At 62.6% G+C, this 19153-nt stretch overlaps 3 protein-coding genes across 4 annotated transcripts in view; 1 reads left to right on the forward strand and 2 right to left on the reverse strand.

Moving 5' to 3' along the window:
• Positions 1–200: 200 nt before the first annotated feature.
• On the reverse strand, positions 201–2291 carry LOC138062313 (complement factor D-like). Its single transcript, XM_068919677.1, has 5 exons — positions 2132–2291; positions 1540–1693; positions 1308–1452; positions 859–1116; positions 201–635 (listed from the first exon to the last, which is right to left on the reverse strand). Exons 1-5 carry the CDS (start codon positions 2211–2213, stop codon positions 462–464), a joined length of 813 nt encoding a protein of 270 aa, XP_068775778.1. The 5' UTR covers positions 2214–2291; the 3' UTR covers positions 201–461.
• A 4618-nt stretch (positions 2292–6909) lies between these two features.
• On the forward strand, positions 6910–10833 carry PLPPR3 (phospholipid phosphatase related 3). Its single transcript, XM_068919715.1, has 8 exons — positions 6910–6992; positions 7386–7488; positions 7774–7959; positions 8179–8308; positions 8569–8764; positions 8862–8919; positions 9161–9334; positions 9448–10833. Exons 2-8 carry the CDS (start codon positions 7414–7416, stop codon positions 10672–10674), a joined length of 2046 nt encoding a protein of 681 aa, XP_068775816.1. The 5' UTR covers positions 6910–6992; positions 7386–7413; the 3' UTR covers positions 10675–10833.
• Positions 10834–15967: 5134 nt separating this feature from the next.
• PTBP1 (polypyrimidine tract binding protein 1) overlaps positions 15968–19153 on the reverse strand; it is a 32164-nt gene continuing 28978 nt past the window's right edge. For both annotated transcript variants that reach the window (XM_068920265.1, XM_068920264.1), the window contains one exon: positions 15968–19043. In XM_068920265.1, coding sequence (XP_068776366.1) covers positions 18911–19043 — 133 coding nt within the window. In that variant the 3' untranslated portion in view covers positions 15968–18910. The remainder of the gene's footprint in view (positions 19044–19153) is intronic.

The following is a 19153-nucleotide window of genomic DNA, read 5'->3' on the forward strand; positions in this document are numbered from 1 at the left end:
AGAGCCTGGGGGGCTGAGTGGGGTGCGGGAAAGGGTCTCTGCTCCCACCAGGGCTGAGAGCTGCGGCCAGCGCTGGGGACTCGCGTGAGCCCCCGGCCCGGGGGCCTGGACCTGCTGCGCCGGCGGAGGGGAAACGCAGCCGGTGCCGCACCAGGAAGGCGCGCTCCCCCCCGGCGGGACCCCGCGGCGGCTGCTCTGCCTGCAGCAATCGTCGTCGCTTTATTGCAGAGGCGCAGTCAGCGGTGCGGGCACACGCAGCAAAGCCTGCGGCTCGCGCCCCGCGGGGGCAGACCCTGCCCGGGCCCCGCTCCCCGCCGGCCCCCCGGCGTGGCGCCCCGGCGGACAGAGGGAGGGATGCTCGGGGTGGCGGTGCACGGCCCCGTGCCTTTTCCCGGGGGCTGCTCGGGGCAGCGAGCCGCGGTGCGGGGCCGGCCGCCGTCCCTCGGCCCGGCGGGGACGGCTCAGCGGGCGTCCCCCTCCGCGGACACCGAGGCCATGACGCTGTCGATCCAGGCGGCGTAGGGGGCGATGCGGGTGTAGATGCCCGGTTTCTTGTAGTTGCCGCAGACCCGGGAGCCGGCCGTGACCACCGCCTCGGCCACCCCGTTGCAGACCAGGGGGCCGCCGGAGTCTCCCTGCGGGACGGGGGGGCACCTGGGTCAGCCCCTTCCCCAAATGCACGCCCGCCGCTCCTGCGGAGCAGGCTCAGCCCGCGCAGGGCAAGGAGCTCCCGGGGCCCCGTCCTGCCCCGAAGCCCCCTGCTCGCCTCTCCCAGGCTGCAGACGCCCCCCCGGCGGCCGCTCCTCTCTCCCGCTCGCTCCCAGAGGGGCCGGCCGGGAAGGGGGCGCGCGGCGGTACCTTGCAGGTGTCCTTCTTGCGGGAGTCGGTGCACATCATGTTCTGGGTGATGGTGTGGTCGTGGCGGGTGCGGTGGTTGCAGGCGTCGCGGCTGATCACCGGCCGCTCCACCTGGTAGAGCTTGTCCGGCCTGCGCCCGCTGTGGCTGACGGTGCCCCAGCCGGCCGCCTCGCACACCGTGTCGGCCGGCACGTCCCGGTCCTCCCGCTGGAACCGCAGCACCTGCACGTGCGCGTTGAGCTCCGCTTTCTCCTCCAGCTGCCCGGGAAGCGAACGGGGACGGGGGTCACGGCAAGGGGCCGGCACCCGGCCCTGGCGCCGGGATTGCTGCCGGCTCGTCCGCGCTCGCCGCTTTGCTGCTCGGCCCGCGGCCCCGGGACGCCCCCGGGAGCCCGGCAGCGCGCCGGAGGGAGGGTTTGCAGGCGGCGGCGGGGCCGCCCGGAGCCCACCTGGAGGAGGAGGAGGTCGTCCTTGTTGTTGTGGATGTTGCTGCCGGGGTGGGGGATCTGCGCGCGCACCCGGTACAGGCGCTTGTGGGGCTCCGGCTCCGAGAGCGAGTGGGCTCCCAGGAGCACCTGGAAGACCTTGCCGTCCCTGCGGGAGAGGCAGCGGCGTGGGGCTCGGCGGCAGCTCCCGGCCCCCGCGCGCCCACCCCGCGGCTCGGGGCTGGGGGTCACTCACGTCTCCTCGGTGCAGTGGGCGGCGCTCAGCACCCACTGCTCGGCGATGAGGAAGCCGCCGCAGACGTGCTCCCCGTCCAGCTGCAGCGAGGCCATGTGGGGCCGCAGGTGGGGCTCGGCCTCGCGGCCCCCCAGAATCCGCCCCCGGGGCTGAGCTGCAGAGAGAGGCCGCGTCAGCGCCCGGGGGGGCCGGGCTGCGCGCCCCCCTCCCCGGCAGCCGCCGAGCGGGTTGCACCGCGTTTCGGGGGGGTCCGACGCCGCCGCCCTTCGCTCCCAGGCTGGGAAGGGTCTGCCGCCGCGCCGCGCAGGGCTGCCCCGCCGTCAGACCTGGCTGCTCCTCCTGCGTGCTCCCCGCTGCGCTGCGCTCGCCGCCCTTCCCGGCTGCCTCAGTTTCCCCTGCTGTGAAACGGGCTCCGCAGCCCTCCCCGGCCAAGCGTGCGCCGCGGGGCGACCGAGCCCGCTGTCGCCGCGCTCCCGTCCCCTCCCCAGCCGGCCCGCGGTGCTGGCCTGAACCCCCCCAGGAGCCCCCAGCCCCCCGGGGTGCCGCGGTCCCGCTCGGCCCCCCCGTGCCCGGCGGTGCTGGGTGCACTCACCGCTGCCCGCGGCCGCCAGCAGCAGCAGCAGCACGAGGACGGGGACGGGGACGGCGGCGGCGGGAGCGGGGCACGGCCCCATGGCTGCGGCGGGGGGCCCGGCGGCGCTGCCTCCGGCCGGGAGCGGGGCGTCGCGGGGCGTCGCGGGACGGACGCTCCCGGGCCGCCGCCGGGCATCGCTTTTATGTCCCGCTGCGGGGGGGCAGGAAGGGAAGGTCTGCGGGGAGGAAGGGGGGGTTTCCGCAGCGTGGGCTGAGGGGGGGAGGAAGATATCCAGTGTTTTTAATGTTCAGCTTATAAAACGGGTCAAGAGTTCCCGGCACAAACAAATCTGGGAGGAAACAGCCTTTGGCAGCTGCCGCCTCTGGCGCCGGCGGGGGGGTTTTGGCAGTGCTGGTTTCCAGCGCGAAGCCGGATCAGGCTCTTTGCACGTGAACGCTGCCTGGGCCGCGCCGGGGAAAGGCCCTTCCTGGAGGGCAGCGGGGGCCGGAGAGCTGCCCGGACCCCCGGGCGCCGCCACCGGCCTCGGCCCTGGCGGGAGGCAGCCGGCCCGTGGCCCCCGAGCGCGGCGCTGGGCTGTGAGCCCGCTGGGGGGCCGAGCGGGGCCGGGGCACGGCCGGGATGCGGGGATGCGCCCCTGGCCGCGGCTGTGGCGGTCCCCTCTGCCTTTCTCCCCGGTGCCACTAAGCGGAGCCACCGCCTCGGCTCCCACCGCGTCCCCGAGCTCGGAGGAGCGGGTTTGTCCCCTCGACGTCCCCATCGCCGGCGGGACAAGGCCTCCCCCGGCCTTGCCGCCCGGCGCAGCTCGTGTCGCACGAACCGCGGGCGCGGAGCCGCGACGGAGGAGGACGGTTTGCAGCCCGGCGCCGCTCCCGGGCTGCCTTGGCCGTGGCGCCCCTCGGTGCCGCGCGGAAAGCGTGAGCCCGCGCCAGGGTTTCCCGGCACGGCGGGCGCTGCCCGGTGCCCGCTGGGGCAGGCGGTGCGCGCCGCCCGGGGCCGGGGCCGCCAGGGCGCTGGCGCTCCCGCGGGGCGGTTAGCGGAGCACCGGCCGCAGCGCGCGTGGCTTTTTCTCCTACGCGACGCATTTTTAAAGCTCAGAATTGCTGGGTTTTGTTTTATATTGCTGTGCAAACATCCCAGGCTGCAGATGGACCAAACTAAACAGCGACGCACGCACCACCCCGCCGGCCTCAGGGATTCCCGGGATGCGCGGCCGCAGGACACCCCGGCCGCGGGCCGGAGAGCGTTAAGGTGCAGAGGCGGCTCGAGCCGGGCGAGAACAGCGGATTTCTGCGCTTTGGGGCTGCAGAGCCGCATGGAGAGCTCCTTAATCTCGGATTTCAGCGATTTGGGATTTAAACATTAAATACGCAGGGAGGTTTCTGCCCACTTTTAGGGCCGGAAATGGAACGAGGGCAGCGGGCCGTGCCGCGGCTCGGAGCAGAGGCAGCCCCGGCCGGAGGAGCGGGCTGGAGGAGCGCGTTGGGGCGGGGGGCAGGACCGGGCTGCTCGGCCGGGAGGGCAGGGAGCCGGCACGCTGCAGCTTTGGGCAAGAGGCCCCGGGAACCTGCAGAGGAACAAAGGAAATTGTTGCAATTCCCCGGCCCCTGATTCGGGGAGATTCGAGGCTTCGGCAACAATTTGGGCTGGGGCGCCGTCCGCACGGCGCACGGCGGGTGCGCAGGGCGGCTGCGGGCGGACGAGGCCCCGTGCAGCCGCCTGTGCGGAGGCCGTGCCGCTGGTTGCGGCGGGGGGACACCGGCGGGACCGCCTCGTTGCTAGGAAACAGGCGGCAGAATTTGCCATGCGAGTCCTGTGCCAGGTTCCCGCACCTCGCCGAGGGCCGCGGCGGTGCCGGACCCCGGAGCGGGACCCGGGGGATGCATCAGCCCTGCAACTGGTGTCCTCCCCCCCCCCCCCCCGGGCCCCGGCATGGCCATCCGCTCCCAGGGGGCTCTGGGGTGCAAGGACTTTGCTGGGTCTCAGCACGGGTGGTGCCTGGGTGGTGGTGGCGGGTGCCCCGCCATGCGGGTTGCTCACAGTCAGGTGCCCCTGGCGCAGAGGGGCCACCCCAGGGTGCAGGGAGGGATGCAGCACCCGGGGAGGGAGTGGGCTGATCCCTGCAGGGCCGGGGGGGGGGGGGGGGGAACCCTGGCCCTGGCGCTGGGGACGGGAATTTGGGGGGGGGGGGGGTCAGAGCAGGGATTGCTCATCCAAGGGGCCGGTGCACAGCCCTGGGGAGCTGAGCTGCCTTTCCCGGGTGCTGAGCTCCCTTTCCCGGGTGCTGAGCTCCCTTCCCGGGTGCAGAGCTCCCTTTCCCCGGTGCAGAGCTCCCTTCCCAGGTGCAGAGCTCCCTTCCCAGGTGCTGAGCTCCCTTTCCCGGGTGCAGAGCTCCCTTCCCAGGTGCTGAGCTCCCTTTCCCGGGTGCTGAGCTCCATTCCCAGGTGCTGAGCTCCCTTTCCCGGGTGCTGAGCTCCATTCCCAGGTGCTGAGCTCCCTTCCCAGGTGCTGAGCTCCCTTTCCCGGGTGCAGAGCTCCCTTCCCAGGTGCTGAGCTCCCTTTCCCGGGTGCTGAGCTCCATTCCCAGGTGCTGAGCTCCCTTTCCCGGGTGCTGAGCTCCATTCCCAGGTGCTGAGCTCCCTTCCCAGGTGCAGAGCTCCCTTCCCGGGTGCAGAGCTCCCTTCCCAGGTGCTGAGCTCCCTTTCCCGGGTGCTGAGCTCCATTCCCAGGTGCTGAGCTCCCTTTCCCGGGTGCTGAGCTCCCTTCCCAGGTGCTGAGCTCCCTTCCCAGGTGCTGAGCTCCCTTTCCCAGGTGCAGAGCTCCCTTTCCCGGGTGCAGAGCTCCCTTCCCAGGTGCTGAGCTCCCTTTCCCGGGTGCTGAGCTCCATTCCCAGGTGCTGAGCTCCCTTCCCAGGTGCAGAGCTCCCTTCCCAGGTGCTGAGCTCCCTTTCCCGGGTGCTGAGCTCCCTTCCCAGGTGCTGAGCTCCCTTCGCGGGTGCTGAGCTCCCTTTCCCGGGTGCAGAGCTCCCTTCCCGCGTGCTGAGCTCCCTTTCGCAGGTGCTGAGCTCCCTTCGCGGGTGCTGAGCTCCCTTTCCCGGGTGCTGAGCTCCCTTTCCCGGGTGCTGAGCTCCCTTCCCAGGTGCTGAGCTCCCTTCGCGGGTGCAGAGCTCCCTTCCCAGGTGCAGAGCTCCCTTCCCGGGTGCAGAGCTCCCTTCCCAGGTGCTGAGCTCCCTTTCCCGGGTGCTGAGCTCCATTCCCAGGTGCTGAGCTCCCTTTCCCGGGTGCTGAGCTCCATTCCCAGGTGCTGAGCTCCCTTCCCAGGTGCAGAGCTCCCTTCCCGGGTGCAGAGCTCCCTTCCCAGGTGCTGAGCTCCCTTTCCCGGGTGCTGAGCTCCATTCCCAGGTGCTGAGCTCCCTTTCCCGGGTGCTGAGCTCCATTCCCAGGTGCTGAGCTCCCTTCCCAGGTGCTGAGCTCCCTTCCCAGGTGCTGAGCTCCCTTTCCCAGGTGCAGAGCTCCCTTTCCCGGGTGCAGAGCTCCCTTCCCAGGTGCTGAGCTCCCTTTCCCGGGTGCTGAGCTCCATTCCCAGGTGCTGAGCTCCCTTCCCAGGTGCAGAGCTCCCTTCCCAGGTGCTGAGCTCCCTTTCCCGGGTGCTGAGCTCCCTTCCCAGGTGCTGAGCTCCCTTCGCGGGTGCTGAGCTCCCTTTCCCGGGTGCAGAGCTCCCTTCCCGCGTGCTGAGCTCCCTTTCGCAGGTGCTGAGCTCCCTTCGCGGGTGCTGAGCTCCCTTTCCCGGGTGCTGAGCTCCCTTTCCCGGGTGCTGAGCTCCCTTCCCAGGTGCTGAGCTCCCTTTCCCGGGTGCTGAGCTCCCTTCCCAGGTGCTGAGCTCCCTTCCCAGGTGCTGAGCTCCCTTCCCAGGTGCTGAGCTCCCTTCCCAGGTGCTGAGCTCCCTTTCCCAGGTGCAGAGCTCCCTTTCCCGGGTGCAGAGCTCCCTTCCCGGGTGCAGAGCTCCCTTCCCAGGTGCTGAGCTCCCTTTCCCGGGTGCTGAGCTCCATTCCCAGGTGCTGAGCTCCCTTTCCCGGGTGCTGAGCTCCATTCCCAGGTGCTGAGCTCCCTTCCCAGGTGCTGAGCTCCCTTCCCAGGTGCTGAGCTCCCTTTCCCAGGTGCAGAGCTCCCTTTCCCGGGTGCAGAGCTCCCTTCCCAGGTGCTGAGCTCCCTTTCCCGGGTGCTGAGCTCCATTCCCAGGTGCTGAGCTCCCTTCCCAGGTGCAGAGCTCCCTTCCCAGGTGCTGAGCTCCCTTTCCCGGGTGCTGAGCTCCCTTCCCAGGTGCTGAGCTCCCTTCGCGGGTGCTGAGCTCCCTTTCCCGGGTGCAGAGCTCCCTTCCCGCGTGCTGAGCTCCCTTTCGCAGGTGCTGAGCTCCCTTCGCGGGTGCTGAGCTCCCTTTCCCGGGTGCTGAGCTCCCTTTCCCGGGTGCTGAGCTCCCTTCCCAGGTGCTGAGCTCCCTTCGCGGGTGCAGAGCTCCCTTTCCCCGGTGCTGAGCCCCCTCCGCGGGTGCTGAGCCCCCTCCGCGGGGGCCGAGCCCCTCTGCGGTGCCGCCCCGGCCCCGCCCGGCCCTTTGTCTGCGCCCGCCTCGGGCCCCGCCGCCTTCCCGAGCCCCCGGCGGCGGCTCAGCGCCCCGGAGCGGGGCGGGGGGGGCGGGTGGGGGGCGGGGGCGCCGCGGGGGGGGGAGGAGGGAGGAGGGGGGGGAGGAGGGAGGAGGGGGAGGAGGAGGAGGAGGAGGAGGAAGCAGCCGCGCTCCGCGCTCCGCCGAGGCAGGAGCATCCCCGCTCCAGCCGGAGCCCCCGGCCGCCGCCCCCGGCCCCGCCGAGGTGAGTGGGGGGGGGGACCGAGACCGGGGCCTCCCTGCCCGCCCCCCCCGTTGCCCCCACCTTCCCCCCCCCCAATTTCCCCCCCCCTTTTCCTTCCCCTCGGGGAAGTTTCTGAGGGGCCGCGGTCAAGGCGAGGGGGCAGGTTGCCGGGCGGCAACCCTCCCACCGCCTGTCGCGATAGAGCAGCCTGTCGCGATAGCCGTGCCTCGGCCCCACCTGTTGTGACACGCCCCCCCCCCCCCCACCCTGAGGGTGGAGGGACCCATTGCAGGGGATTTTTTTTTTGGGGGGGGGGGGTCGAGGACCTGCTGCCCCTGGTGGGGTGAAGCTGGATCAGGCCCCCCCCGGCACCTTGCCGCCGGGTCGGACGCTGACGGGCACCTGCCCCCACAGGGTGAAGGCGCAGCCCGGCCCCGGCACCATGATCCCCCCCAAGGAAAAGGCCAAGGCGCCCAAGGACAGCATGACTCTGCTGCCCTGCTTCTACTTCGTGGAGGTAGGTGCGGGGTTGGGGCGGGGGGTCGGGGTGGGGGGGGGGGCCAAGCCCAGCAGTGCTGAGCAGGGCCCGTTCTCAGCCCAGCATGGGATTTGCATGGAGGGGACAAGGGGGGTGCCCCATCCTGGGTCGGGGGGGCACGCTGCATGATGCTGGGACCATCGGAGCCCCTCGGTTGGGGGGGGGGCTCTGTGCACCGTCCCCCCCCAAACCATCTCTCCGGGGGGGGGAGGGGGGGGCCCTGAGCCAGCGCCGCGGTCCCAGCTCGCTCCTGCTCACCCCCAGCTGCCCATCGTGGCCTCCTCCATCGTCACGCTGTATTTCCTGGAGCTGACGGACCTCTTCAAGCCGGCCAAGGTGGGCTTCCAGTGCTACGACCGGGCGCTCTCCATGCCCTACGTGGAGACCAACGAGGAGCTCATCCCGCTGCTCATGCTGCTCAGCCTGGCCTTCGCGGCCCCCGCGGCCTCGGTGCGTCCCGGGCTGCGGCCAGGACGGGGTGGGGACGGGGCTGGCCGCCCTGGCCTGGAGACTTCCCAGCCTGGGACACAGCCGGGTTTCGGGGCCCCGGTGCAGCCCGTCGCGGGAAGCCTGGCGGTGCCCAGCCCCCTGCAAAGCCCCCCCAGAAGGTGACTCATGCCCCCTCCCGGGGTGGCCTGGCGCCCCGCTGAGCTGCCGGTTCCTCCCCAGATCATGGTCGGGGAGGGCATCGTCTACTGCCTGCAGTCCAGGCTGAAGGGCCGCGGCGGCGCCGAGGGCAGCATCAACGCCGGCGGCTGCAACTTCAACTCCTTCCTGCGCAGGACCGTAAGGTTTGTGGGTACGTTGTGCCGCCGCCCCCGCGGGAGCCCTGCCGTCCCCGGGGGTTTGTCCGAGGGGCTGGGAGCGGGGACAAGGGCGGCAGCGTGCGGGACGCGGCGCCAGCACGGGCTGCAGGTCCTGCCCCTTGGTGGGTCCGCTCGGGACGGGAGCTGCTGGGCAGCCAGGCTGGAGCAGAGCAGCGGGGTGCCGGGAGCGCGCGGCGGGGCGCGCGCCCATTCGGAGCCAGGGTGACGCGCTGCCCCGCACCCGCCGCCCCAGGCGTCCACGTGTTCGGGCTCTGTGCCACCGCCCTGGTGACCGACGTTATTCAGCTGGCCACCGGCTACCACGCGCCCTTCTTCCTGACCGTCTGCAAGCCCAACTACACGCTGCTGGGCACCCCCTGCGACGCCAACCCCTACATCACCCAGGACATCTGCTCGGGCCCGGACAAGCACGCCATCCTGTCCGCCAGGTACCGCCGGGAAGGGGCGCGCGTGCCGCCGTCACCCGTCCCACCCCGTCCCTCCGGATCAGGCCTCGCCAACGCTGCCCTGTTGTCTCCTTTGCAGGAAGACTTTCCCATCTCAGCACGCAACGCTTTCCGCTTTCGCGGCCGTCTACGTCTCGGTGAGTTGGCTGGCGTTGCCCGCCGCCCTGGGACGCGCTCGCAGGCATCCCCGCCTGCCGCGGGGCGTCCGCGGCACCGGCCTCCCTGCAGCATCCCTCTGCGTGGCGGCCGGCGCGGATCCCCCGCGCGGACGCGCGCCTGGTGGCGGGGGCGTGCATGCACGGCCGCGCGCGTCGAAGCGAGACCTCGCCGCCGCGGGCTGCCACTAACCGCCTGCCCCCACCCCGCCGCCTCCGCCAGATGTATTTCAACTCCATCATCTCGGACAGCACCAAACTGCTGAAGCCCATCCTGGTCTTCGCCTTCGCCATCGCCGCCGGCATCTGCGGCCTGACCCAGATCACCCAGTACCGCAGCCACCCCGTCGACGTCTACGTGGGCTTCCTCATCGGCGCCGGCATCGCCGCCTACCTGGTGAGCGCCGGTGGCCCGCGCGCCCCGCGGCCGGCGCCCATCCTCGTGGCGGCCGGGTGCGCCGCGGGGCGGCGGGACGGGATGCACGCTGACCCCGTCCCTGTCCCCTCCAGGCGTACCACGCGGTGGGTAACTTCCGCCCGCCGGCCGAGCGGGCCCCGGCCGCGCCGCCCGCCAAGGACGCGCTGCGGGCGCTGACGCAGCGGGGCCACGACTCCGTCTACCACCAGAACAAGTCGGTGAGCACCGACGAGCTCAACCCGCCGGGCCGGCTGGAGGGGGCGGCCCGGCCGGTGCCGCGCGAGAAGAACTCCCTGGGCAGCCTCAAGCGGGCCAGCGTGGACGTGGACCTGCTGGCCCCCCGCAGCCCCATGGCCAAGGAGAACATGGTGACCTTCAGCAACACCCTGCCCCGCGTCAACACGCCCTCCATGGACGACCCGGCGCGGCGGCACATGACCATCCACGTGCCCGTGGACGCCTCCCGCTCCAAGCAGCTCATCACCGAGTGGAAGCAGAAGTCGCTGGAGGGCCGGAGCATGACGCTGGCCGAGGAGGCCGGGGCCCGCGGGGCCGACGACGGCGTCCCGCCCTCGCTCTACCCCACGGTGCAGGCGCGCGGGGCCGAGCGGGCGCCGGCGGGGCCCCGCGTGCTGCTGCAGCCCCGGCCGGGCGCCTCGCAGCTGGTGCACATCCCCGAGGAGAGCCAGGGCGGCCCCGGGGGGCCGGCGGGGGCCGGGGCGGCCGCCCGGGCCAAGTGGGTGATGGTGGCGGAGAAGGGGGCCGCCCCGCGGCTGGCCAACCCCCCGCCGCGCCTGGTGCAGGTCATCGCCATGTCCAAGCAGCCCGGCGCCGCCGGCCCCCGGCACTCGGAGACCTCCTCGTCCTCGGCCAGCTCCGACTCCTCGCAGTACCGCTCGCCCTCGGAGCGGGACAGCGGCAGCATCGTCACCATCGACGCCCACGCGCCCCACCACCCCGTGGTGCACCTCTCGGCCGGCAACGGGCCCTGGGAGTGGAAGCTGGCGCCCAAGGGCTCGGAGGGGCCCGAGGCCGTGGAGCTGGGCGAGCTGGGCCGGGAGCGCCGGGGCGGCCGGCCGGCCGGGAGCGCCGGCCCCTCTCCCGGCTCCTCGCTCAGCGACGCGGAGCAGGACGAGCCGCGCTACGGCAGCGCGGCGGCGGCGGGGGGCGGCGGGGGGGAGGCCGAGGGGGCGCTGGGCACGGCCAGCCGCGACTCCACGCTGCGCAGGAAGCCCGCCGGCGAGAGGGACGGGCGCACGGACCCCGAGGCGGACAACTACTACCGCAAAATGCACGCCGGGCGGAGGTTTAAGGATTAACCGCGGCGGCCGCGTCCCGCCGTGCCCCCGGGCAGCGCCTCCCGCCCGCCCCGCTGGGCCTTTCCAGGCACTTTGACCTTTTTATTTCTTTTCCCCCCTTCCCTTTTTTCTCTAACACAGGTGCTGATGGGTTTTTTTTTGGGGGGGGGGTGTAATTTATTGGGGGATTGTAAAGCTGCCTGCAGGGAGGGTGGGGGGAGCAAAGGGCATCGGGGAGGGGGCGGCCGGTCCCGGCTGGCGGGGGGATTTCGGGGGCGGGCGGCGGAGGCTGCCGGCGCTCCCGCGGGGAGCGGAGCCCGGCCTGGCGCAGCCGGTTGGTTTTCGGGGGCGGGAGGGGGGCGTGCGCCCGGGGCCGGCGCTGGCCGAAGCGGCCGGGGGCCGGTCCGGGAAGGGTTTCCCGCCGGCCCGAGGGAGCCCGCGGCCGGTCCCGGCGCTGCCCCGCGCGCCCCGGCCGGTGCCAGGCGTCCCCCGGGCGAGGGGCCGGGCGCTGCCGCCCGGGCCGAGGTTTGGGGCGGGAGCGGGGGGCGCCCGCAGGCTGGAACCGCCGCGGTTTTAAGCCAATAAAGAGGTGAACGCTGGCGGGCTGGGCTGCTGCGCGGACCGGAGCAGGGGGCCCCTTCGGCTCCGCTCCGCGCTGGCGGCTGCCGCGGGGCCCCCCGTGCCCGGCGCCTCCAGGAAGAGGGCGACGGGCGGGCGGCACCGAACCGCTCCTGCCAATTGGAGTAAGGGTGCACGTGCCGGGGCCTCGGCCTCGCAAACGTATGGATTATCCCGCGTAACCCTGACTCTCTGCGCTGGACGAGCCGGGCGGGGATGAGCGGGGGGATTGGTGGCGCGGGCGGCTGGGGGCGCGCGGCGGGTCGGGGCTGCGCCGAGGGTGACGGCGGTGGGCGAGCGGCGACGGAGAAGCGAGGCGCCCGGCGCGGGAGCCGGCCCTTACGGCACAGATCGGCGCGAATCCTGCCCTCGAGCGCGGCCCAGCCCCCGGCTGCGCCTTCGGGCCGGGGCTCCCGGCTGCTGCTGCAGCAGCGCGGGCGCCCCAAAGCCGGGCGAGAAGGGCGAGCGGCGCGGGCCCAGCGATGCCACCAGAGTGCTGGCAAGCCCCAAGCGCCCCGGGACGGCCTCTCCGCCCCCTCCCCGGGCGGCTCTCGGGGGTGGGAACGGGCGCCCCAGCCCCAGCGGTTCTCACAGCTCATTAAAATGACTAATGGTTTCACACTCCGCTTCACGCTTTCTCTGACCGAGCAGTTCCCATAGCAACAACCATCCCCTGCTCCCGCAGCCGCCGCATCCCCGGCGCCCCGCCGGACCCCCAGCCGCCCCGCCGGACCCCCGACCGCCACACACTGCAGCCCCCTCCACTGCCCACAGCGGGGAAGCCCCCGCGCACCACCAGCGGGGCCCCGAGCATCCCTGGTCCAAGGTGCCAGGCTGCCGCACCGTCCCCGGGCGCCCCGGCCGGGCTGCAGGGCAGCACCCAGGGGAGCTCTGCACCCCCACGCTGGCCTCAGCCAGGGTGAAGGACGCCCACGGGACCCATCCGGCTCTTCTGCTGCTCCAGCCCAGCCAGGCTGCTCTCCCACCGCCCCGAGGCCGGGGTGACGGCAGCAGCCCCCTCCCGCCCGGGGCAGCAGCGTGGGGCCACGCAAGCCTCCCTGCCACCCCTCAGCCCCAGCAGGAAGGAAACGGAGGTGACATGGGAGCCCACGGTCGGGTTAAGGGCACAGCAGTCCCCTCCTGCCCGCAGGCGGGACAGAGCAAAGTCACCTCTGCGGGAAAGATGGGGCGATCGGGCACAAGCTGGATGCTGCATCTGAGATTCTCCAGCCAGAAAAGCTGCTGGGGGAGCTGAGAGCTCCGGGTTCCTGGGGGATTTGGGTGAAGCACACCCAGTTCCCAGGCAGCCCAGGAAAGCCCCCAGGCACGCGGCAGCAACCCAAGCAAGAAGGGGGAAACACAACCCCAGAGCAAGCTCATGCTTCCCAACGCCCTCCGTGCTGTAAACCATGGGAAAGGCCAGGCTCTGCGAGCCAAACCAGACAAAGGGTTTTGTCGCCCATCCTGCTTCAGAACAGCCCTACTGCTTGGATGCACTGCTTACCCTCCTTCCCTGCTCCTGGGCTTTATTTGCCCCTAGGGCTGGCACTACTGCAATAAAGCCCTTTGCTTTCCTAGACTATTTATGCTAAAGAAAATGAGCCGCCAGCTCGACAAGTATCCCACGCTTAAGGCGTGACTTTTTGACTGCTCTAACATCCACTTTCAGTCTGCAACAGACCTCGGTATGGGACGAGGTCCTGAAGATTGCAACCTTCCTCCCCATGCGGCAGCGTTAAGGCAGTTTCTACAGCGCTTCCCTCTCCAAAGACCTTTGCGAGATTTTTGACTACGCTATGGATACTTAGCAACAGTCGGTCTTTGGCAAATATTGGTTCAAGCTCCAACAGCATTAGCAGCTTTAGAAACGTTACTCAAAAGCAGGCAGTACCCTTTCCAGCCCGTGCTCAGAGGCACGCTCTGAGCATCAGCAGTACTATTTACAGAGCTGGCAGTTAAGCCAAGTTAGCCAAAATTCACTTTCCCTGGCCGAAGATGCTCAGATGCTTGGAAAGACCGGCTTTTCACATCAGCACATTGAGGTGCAGGGAGCCTCTCCTCCCACGTAGAGCAGGAGCTGCTGTGGACGATCTGTTGGATCCGAGAGCCAATGAGAATATCGTGCTCCGGCTGGAAAATCTAGGTTTCCTTAAGTCAGCACTTTCCAATAAAGACATCTTTAAAAAAGGTTTCAGCACATTATCAGAAAAAAGGTGGCCTAATTACGAGCACAGGTAAGAGCAGGCGGTGCCCTGCGACAGCGACGCCTGGGCAGAGGTGTGCTGCCCCGGGAGGGCTGCGGCACGCTCCGAGAACAAAACCCCGGCCGGTGCCAAGCAGTGGCCGGAGGCTGGCCGAGGGCCAGGGACCAGCCTCTCCGGGCTCCGCCTGACGGAGTCGCAGCCTCCGAGCGCACGCTCGCCCGAGTGCACGCACGCACACTCGGCCCCGCGCTGGGTTTCCATGGCGACGAGCAAGGCCACTTCGCTGCATGCGGTGCGATGCAGCAAGTGCATGTGCGCAGGGGGAAGGGATGCAGGAACCACTCGCGCAATTCAGCCCCCCCCCAGCCCTGAAACGCAGCCGTTTCCATGGAGACCCAGCCCGGAGCACACGCTCTTGCCCATCCCCTCCATCGATATTTGCTTTGCCTCGAGTGCAAGAGCTAGGAGGCCGTCATTACTGCAGCAGCCAGCTAATTAGCATCTCCTGGCAGTCCAGCTGCCAGAGGGACAGGGACACCTGGCCTGACCAGGTTCCTCCTCAGCTCGGGCTTTTCACCCCCGTATACCAGCCCCATGCCCCTGGCCTAGGCTCAGGGCAGAGTAGGGAGGACCCGGGCGCAGTCGCTGCGCACTGCTGCTCAGGAGAGCTCTTTTCCGGACACAAGATCAGGTTGCAACAAACTGCCTGTCATTAGTGAGCAACCACCACCTGGAGGGGGGAAATAATCAAAAGTGAAGCTTCCAGGCAAAAATTATAACATCTAAGCCTGAACTTCTTATAACCCATAGCCCTCTTACAAGGGAACTTCCTGAACCAAAGCACTAGCAATTAGCTTGCTCATTCCTGGGGGGTGATGATGCATACAGCATGGCTTTATTTTCACACAGGCATCAAGATGGGTGAGGGAAGAGGCAGCTGTTACAAATCCTATTATACCTTCAAGGAACAACAGTGATCTCTTTTAGTAGCCTAAGGCTCCTGAAGAATCCAGCTCAGTAACCTTGGAGCTGAAGTCTATATCGAGATGCCTATAAAATAAGCTAGCGTTTAATGCTAATGTATTCAACACAAAGGAAATGCAGCCAAAGGATAGAAAACAGCAGAGCCACAAAAGCAACAACTCAATACGTTTATTCTTTATATCCTGAAACCCATGGGAAGCTATTCAAATGCAACAACGTTTTCAGCTATCATCTATCAGCTCTGGCATGAGGTGTGAGCGCTCACTGCTGCACGATACGCTGCATTTCTATTTTAGAAATCTGCGGCGAGGAGCCTCTGGCAGCTCACAGCACCAAGCCCACTTAAAGGAAGTGGCACAAAGCAACAAAGCATGCTGGGTGCACACCTCAAGGAATCAGCTTCTGCATTTTAGATTTCTGGTGTAGAAGACAAAAAACCCCACCCACCTCAGAAGCCATACGCCAGTTCTGCAGCCAACCTGTCACTACCGGAAGTGACCTACTCGGTCACCTTTCCCATTATGCAAAGACAGCTTTGTTCACCGGTATTTTCCATTAAGCATCTGGGTTTCCACTGCTTCCCTTTGCCATCCTAAGATATTCATAGTATAAAAATTTGGGAGTCTCATACCTGGAACTTCAGGTCTCCCTCCTTGATATCCAAACGTGCTCTGAGGTCTCCGGTCTACATCAAAGAGCATTTACTTTTGGAGGAGAGAAAAAGGAAAAAAAAAAAAAAAAAAAAAAAGTCGAGCATGTAGACAAGAAGCCAAACCCTCTAGAAACTAAAGGCCTGGCTATGTGCTCCACAGACAGCTTGAGTGCTCGCACATTAGAGTAACCTGCAAGAACAGAGATCATTGTTCATAACTGTTACAGAAGTTAAAACAGGAATCTACTTATATACAGGAACACTGGATGTGAAACTCAGCACTATGACATCCAGCTAGCCAGCAAGCTTTTACACATCTAAAGCATAAAACTGCAGAGAGTATTATATATTTGACTTGAAAGTTGGTTATTCTATGGATATTAGCTAGAGTATATGGAAAGTTTAGGAACATGAAGTAAAAAAAAGTGTTGGAACATGACAAAGGCAGAGCATCAGTTAAGGCCCTATAACCTCATACCTCTGAACTTCACCATTCAAGCACTGAAGGGCAGGAGTGGGAAGAGTTTGGAACAGATTATTGAAGTATGCGTTACAGTTACCCTTTCCAGCTTCAATCTTAGTTTATTACCCTTTACTCTGCACAAAGATGCTAATATGAACAAACACTCCAGCAGCCCAGAGGTATGTGAAAAGTCAAAGTTATATAAAATGAGGTAGCTGAAATTACATTAGAAGGAAAAAAAAAATCAGAAGCAAAAAAGGCACAATAAAAAGATAGGAAAATCAGAAGCAAAGAATACAGAAGAAATTTATTGAAAGCACAAGTACAGACTGGCCAATAACTGCTTTCTACAATCTGAACAGTAAATAATGGAGCTACAGAAAGGTACAAAGGTTGTTATAAAATAGTTTTAATTTCATTTCTTTTTGCATTACAAACATTCTTTGAAAGAGGCAATGGAATTCTGATGTTGTGTATGCTTACCCTCCCACCCCACCTTCCACAATACTGAACCTGTAATAGCTGTTATCAAAATATACAATACATCTGTTCACCATAAAAAACTGGGTTTTGCTGCCCCCTCATGTCTTACAACAGGTATAAAAAAATTATAAATATGTACACCCTTTTGTTACTCACATTCTTTACATGCAAACACAGGGATCCAAAGGAAAAACCCACAATTGTCTGGGTTCTGGGGTTACTTCAATTCATTTGCTTGCACTTTGCAAAATATATATAGCCTGTGTGTTGACCAAATCAAGGTTAAAGGCCACCAGACAGGTTTCATTCCAATAAGCCTCTTCCCAGTGTCTTGGGTGAGGTTGATTGAATGCATTTAAAAGTTAAACCACAGCTGTTCCACTTGGATTGCGCATGGATCTTTTCAAGGTACAGTGCTGCCTGTGGCACGTTCAGGAGTACCAACTGAATATGAATAGCCAGTGTTCCTTGGCTGCAGGAGGAATTGATTTACTGTTTTTCATTTGGGGAAGAAGGTAGATGAGGACATTAACTCTAGCTGACAATTACCAAGATATCTGAATTTGCCCTACTGAGTGTCAGATGCAAGCAAGGAGAGCTTTTCAAAGTAGCAGATGACAAGGCTTTTCATTAACAGGCTTATTCAGATTTAGAGGCAACTGAAACCAGCCATCTACTTGTCACAGCTGACCTTTTTTCAGCTCAACTGAGGCAAAGCTTTCATTTAAGATGGTTTCACACTCCTTTCAGCCACAAGCTGAAGAATAAGGCAGACAAGCATCACCAATCTCATGCCAGCAACCCAAGCTGAACCCTCACTCAGACTTCACACACTTCTCCAGCATAATTCACATCCTCAAGAGTTCAGGGAGGAACTAAGAAAAGTTAAGACTTTTCCAAACACTCAGTGCTAGGCAAGTCAAGAGCTCCCACACTAAGCAAGGAAATCATAACTTGCAACACTAAGACAATTAAAAAACAAACTTTGGTCCACAATTTGCAGAAAAACCCTGAAAAAAAAAGTACAAGATTCTTGTTATTTTGCATCCGAACAGGTTGCAGGTTAGAGGGAAATGTAAGGCAACATCGGATTATACAAAATAGAAGGCAGAATGGCCTGGGAAAAAGAGTTGTAAGCCAGAAAAAAAAAGTTGTATCATTGGGAAAAAACAATCTGCTGCATTCTACTTTTAATAAATTCCCTTCCTATAACTTAAAAAGATTTGGGCTTGTAGGTTAAAAAAAATGTAAAAACTTTAGCCTGGGTCCTTTTACTTAAATTCACAAGCTATTTGTGCTTGTTATCTCAAACACTTTGCTTTAAAAATCTGCTTAGCTTAACGTGTTTTATCAATTTCATTACGTACTCATCCTCAGTCATGACCTCAGCCTGATAACTAAATTCCTGCCCTACAGTTTCAATTACAAAAAAATAAAATAAGAAAGTACAGTATACAAGGGTAATACCACAAAGGAGTAAATTTAGATTACGTTTATACCATCTTATCGTTCTATAAAAAGGTACTTAAACTATTTCTTTTGCATATAAAGAGATTAGAATATTTGGTCAACTGGAAATATTGCTAGGCACAGATGACAGCAACTGCATCAAAAAGTATAATACAAGAATTAAAACAAAAAGCTCAAATGCTGAAGACATGCTATAAGAATGATGGCAGAGCTACATTGGTCTTGTTAATCTCAAATTAGGGGCGTGAAGGTGACTCACATGAACACCTTTCTAAATGTGGGATATCCAATAATTCTTCATATCCTAGCCAAGTATTTAGATATATATATATACACACACACAATTTAGACAAACTCTTAATGATTCGTCTTCACAAGTGTCCAACAGTGGTTAATTTCATATCTTGATCAATGCTCTTGTGAAGGGTAGAGCCTGTTGATTTGCTATTGACATTGGAATGTAATTTGGTCATGGGAATGCTTCCCCACCCAGACCTTTCTGCTCAGTCTGAATGTTAAACAAAGGATCTTAAATAACTCCCACTTGAAAAGTTCGCAGATGGAGATAAACCACATGCAAATTGGAAAGTGGCATGAAGATACATGATACTATGCAGATTGAGACATTTCATGGACTGTGGGATACAACTGCCTAAAGAGTCAAAGCCCAATATTTTCTTTATCCACTTGCCAGCTTCACTTGTCCTTTACTAGATCTGCTTATTGTAACAATCAGGAACTCATTCATTCCCCTCAACTCTCCCAATCCAATCCCTACAGTTCAGATGTTTTCCCCAAAAGAAGAGAAGTTTAAGGCACAGGATAGCAGATGCACAGTTTAGGTAGGATCAAATGCAACTTATTTTTGTGCTGGGTGAGCTGGGAACTCGTATACACCATGCATTTTGCAAAATCCTGACTCCAAGGCGCTAAAGTGAATTTACACAGTGGTTTTAGGTCTTTCAAGGCATGGATGGGTAAAGAAAATAAAAAAGGCATCAACGTGAAACCTGATAAACTTGTTAGGATCTGCTTTTTGGGGGAGAAGGAACAGGAGGGGAGGGGAATTTTCCCAGAGCAGGTTCCAAAGTGTAAACTTTAACTTGTGATTTTTATTTGAACAGTCAAGATTGTTACCCATCACCGCAAGGTTAGCGATATGAATTAGATTTAAATTTTTTTTTTTTTTTAAAAACCGGTAAACTGATTTCTCTTTAAAAAAATAAAATCTCTGGTCTTTTAAGGTCACTTCAGCTGCATTTTTAAAGTGGCTTTTTTTCTGGAATGATGGAAGTTGAAACCCTAGTGTTCAGCCCTCTAAGGTCAAGGCTGAACCCAAGAGGTTTTAAGTCAAGTCCATTTTGTCTCATGCCTTCCAAAGCTTTAAATGGTGGACTTCGAGAAGGACACACGCAGGTGATGATTCTCCCCAAGGTCATGATTATGGAGGTCAATGAGTGATTGAATGGCTTCTTCCACAGAGCCCATCTGGATCAGAGCCATTTTACGGTCCTTCCTGACAAGACAGAAATTTAAGTCATGTTTAGTACCATCATTTGTAGAGTTTAACTCCATGCGAGTTTTCCTGTCTAGCACTCAAGGCAGACATTTCATTTTACAACTACT

The sequence above is a fragment of the Struthio camelus genome, chromosome 26, assembly GCF_040807025.1.
Source record: "Struthio camelus isolate bStrCam1 chromosome 26, bStrCam1.hap1, whole genome shotgun sequence".
Lineage (NCBI taxonomy): Eukaryota > Metazoa > Chordata > Aves > Struthioniformes > Struthionidae > Struthio > Struthio camelus.

Excerpts from the sequence above, each read along its gene's own strand:
- LOC138062313 (XM_068919677.1), bottom strand. The coding sequence starts at position 2,213 with ATGGGGCCGTGCCCCGCTCCCGCCGCCGCCGTCCCCGTCCCCGTCCTC. Across the intron at positions 1,694-2,131 it reads GCTGGCGGCCGCGGGCAGCG|CTCAGCCCCGGGGGCGGATT; the intron begins GTGAGTGCACCC and ends CTCTCTCTGCAG. Across the intron at positions 636-858 it reads GCAAGAAGGACACCTGCAAG|GGAGACTCCGGCGGCCCCCT; the intron begins GTACCGCCGCGC and ends CCCGTCCCGCAG.
- PLPPR3 (XM_068919715.1), top strand. The coding sequence starts at position 7,414 with ATGATCCCCCCCAAGGAAAAGGCCAAGGCGCCCAAGGACAGCATGACT. Across the intron at positions 7,960-8,178 it reads TCGCGGCCCCCGCGGCCTCG|ATCATGGTCGGGGAGGGCAT; the intron begins GTGCGTCCCGGG and ends GTTCCTCCCCAG. Across the intron at positions 8,309-8,568 it reads CAGGACCGTAAGGTTTGTGG|GCGTCCACGTGTTCGGGCTC; the intron begins GTACGTTGTGCC and ends CCGCCGCCCCAG.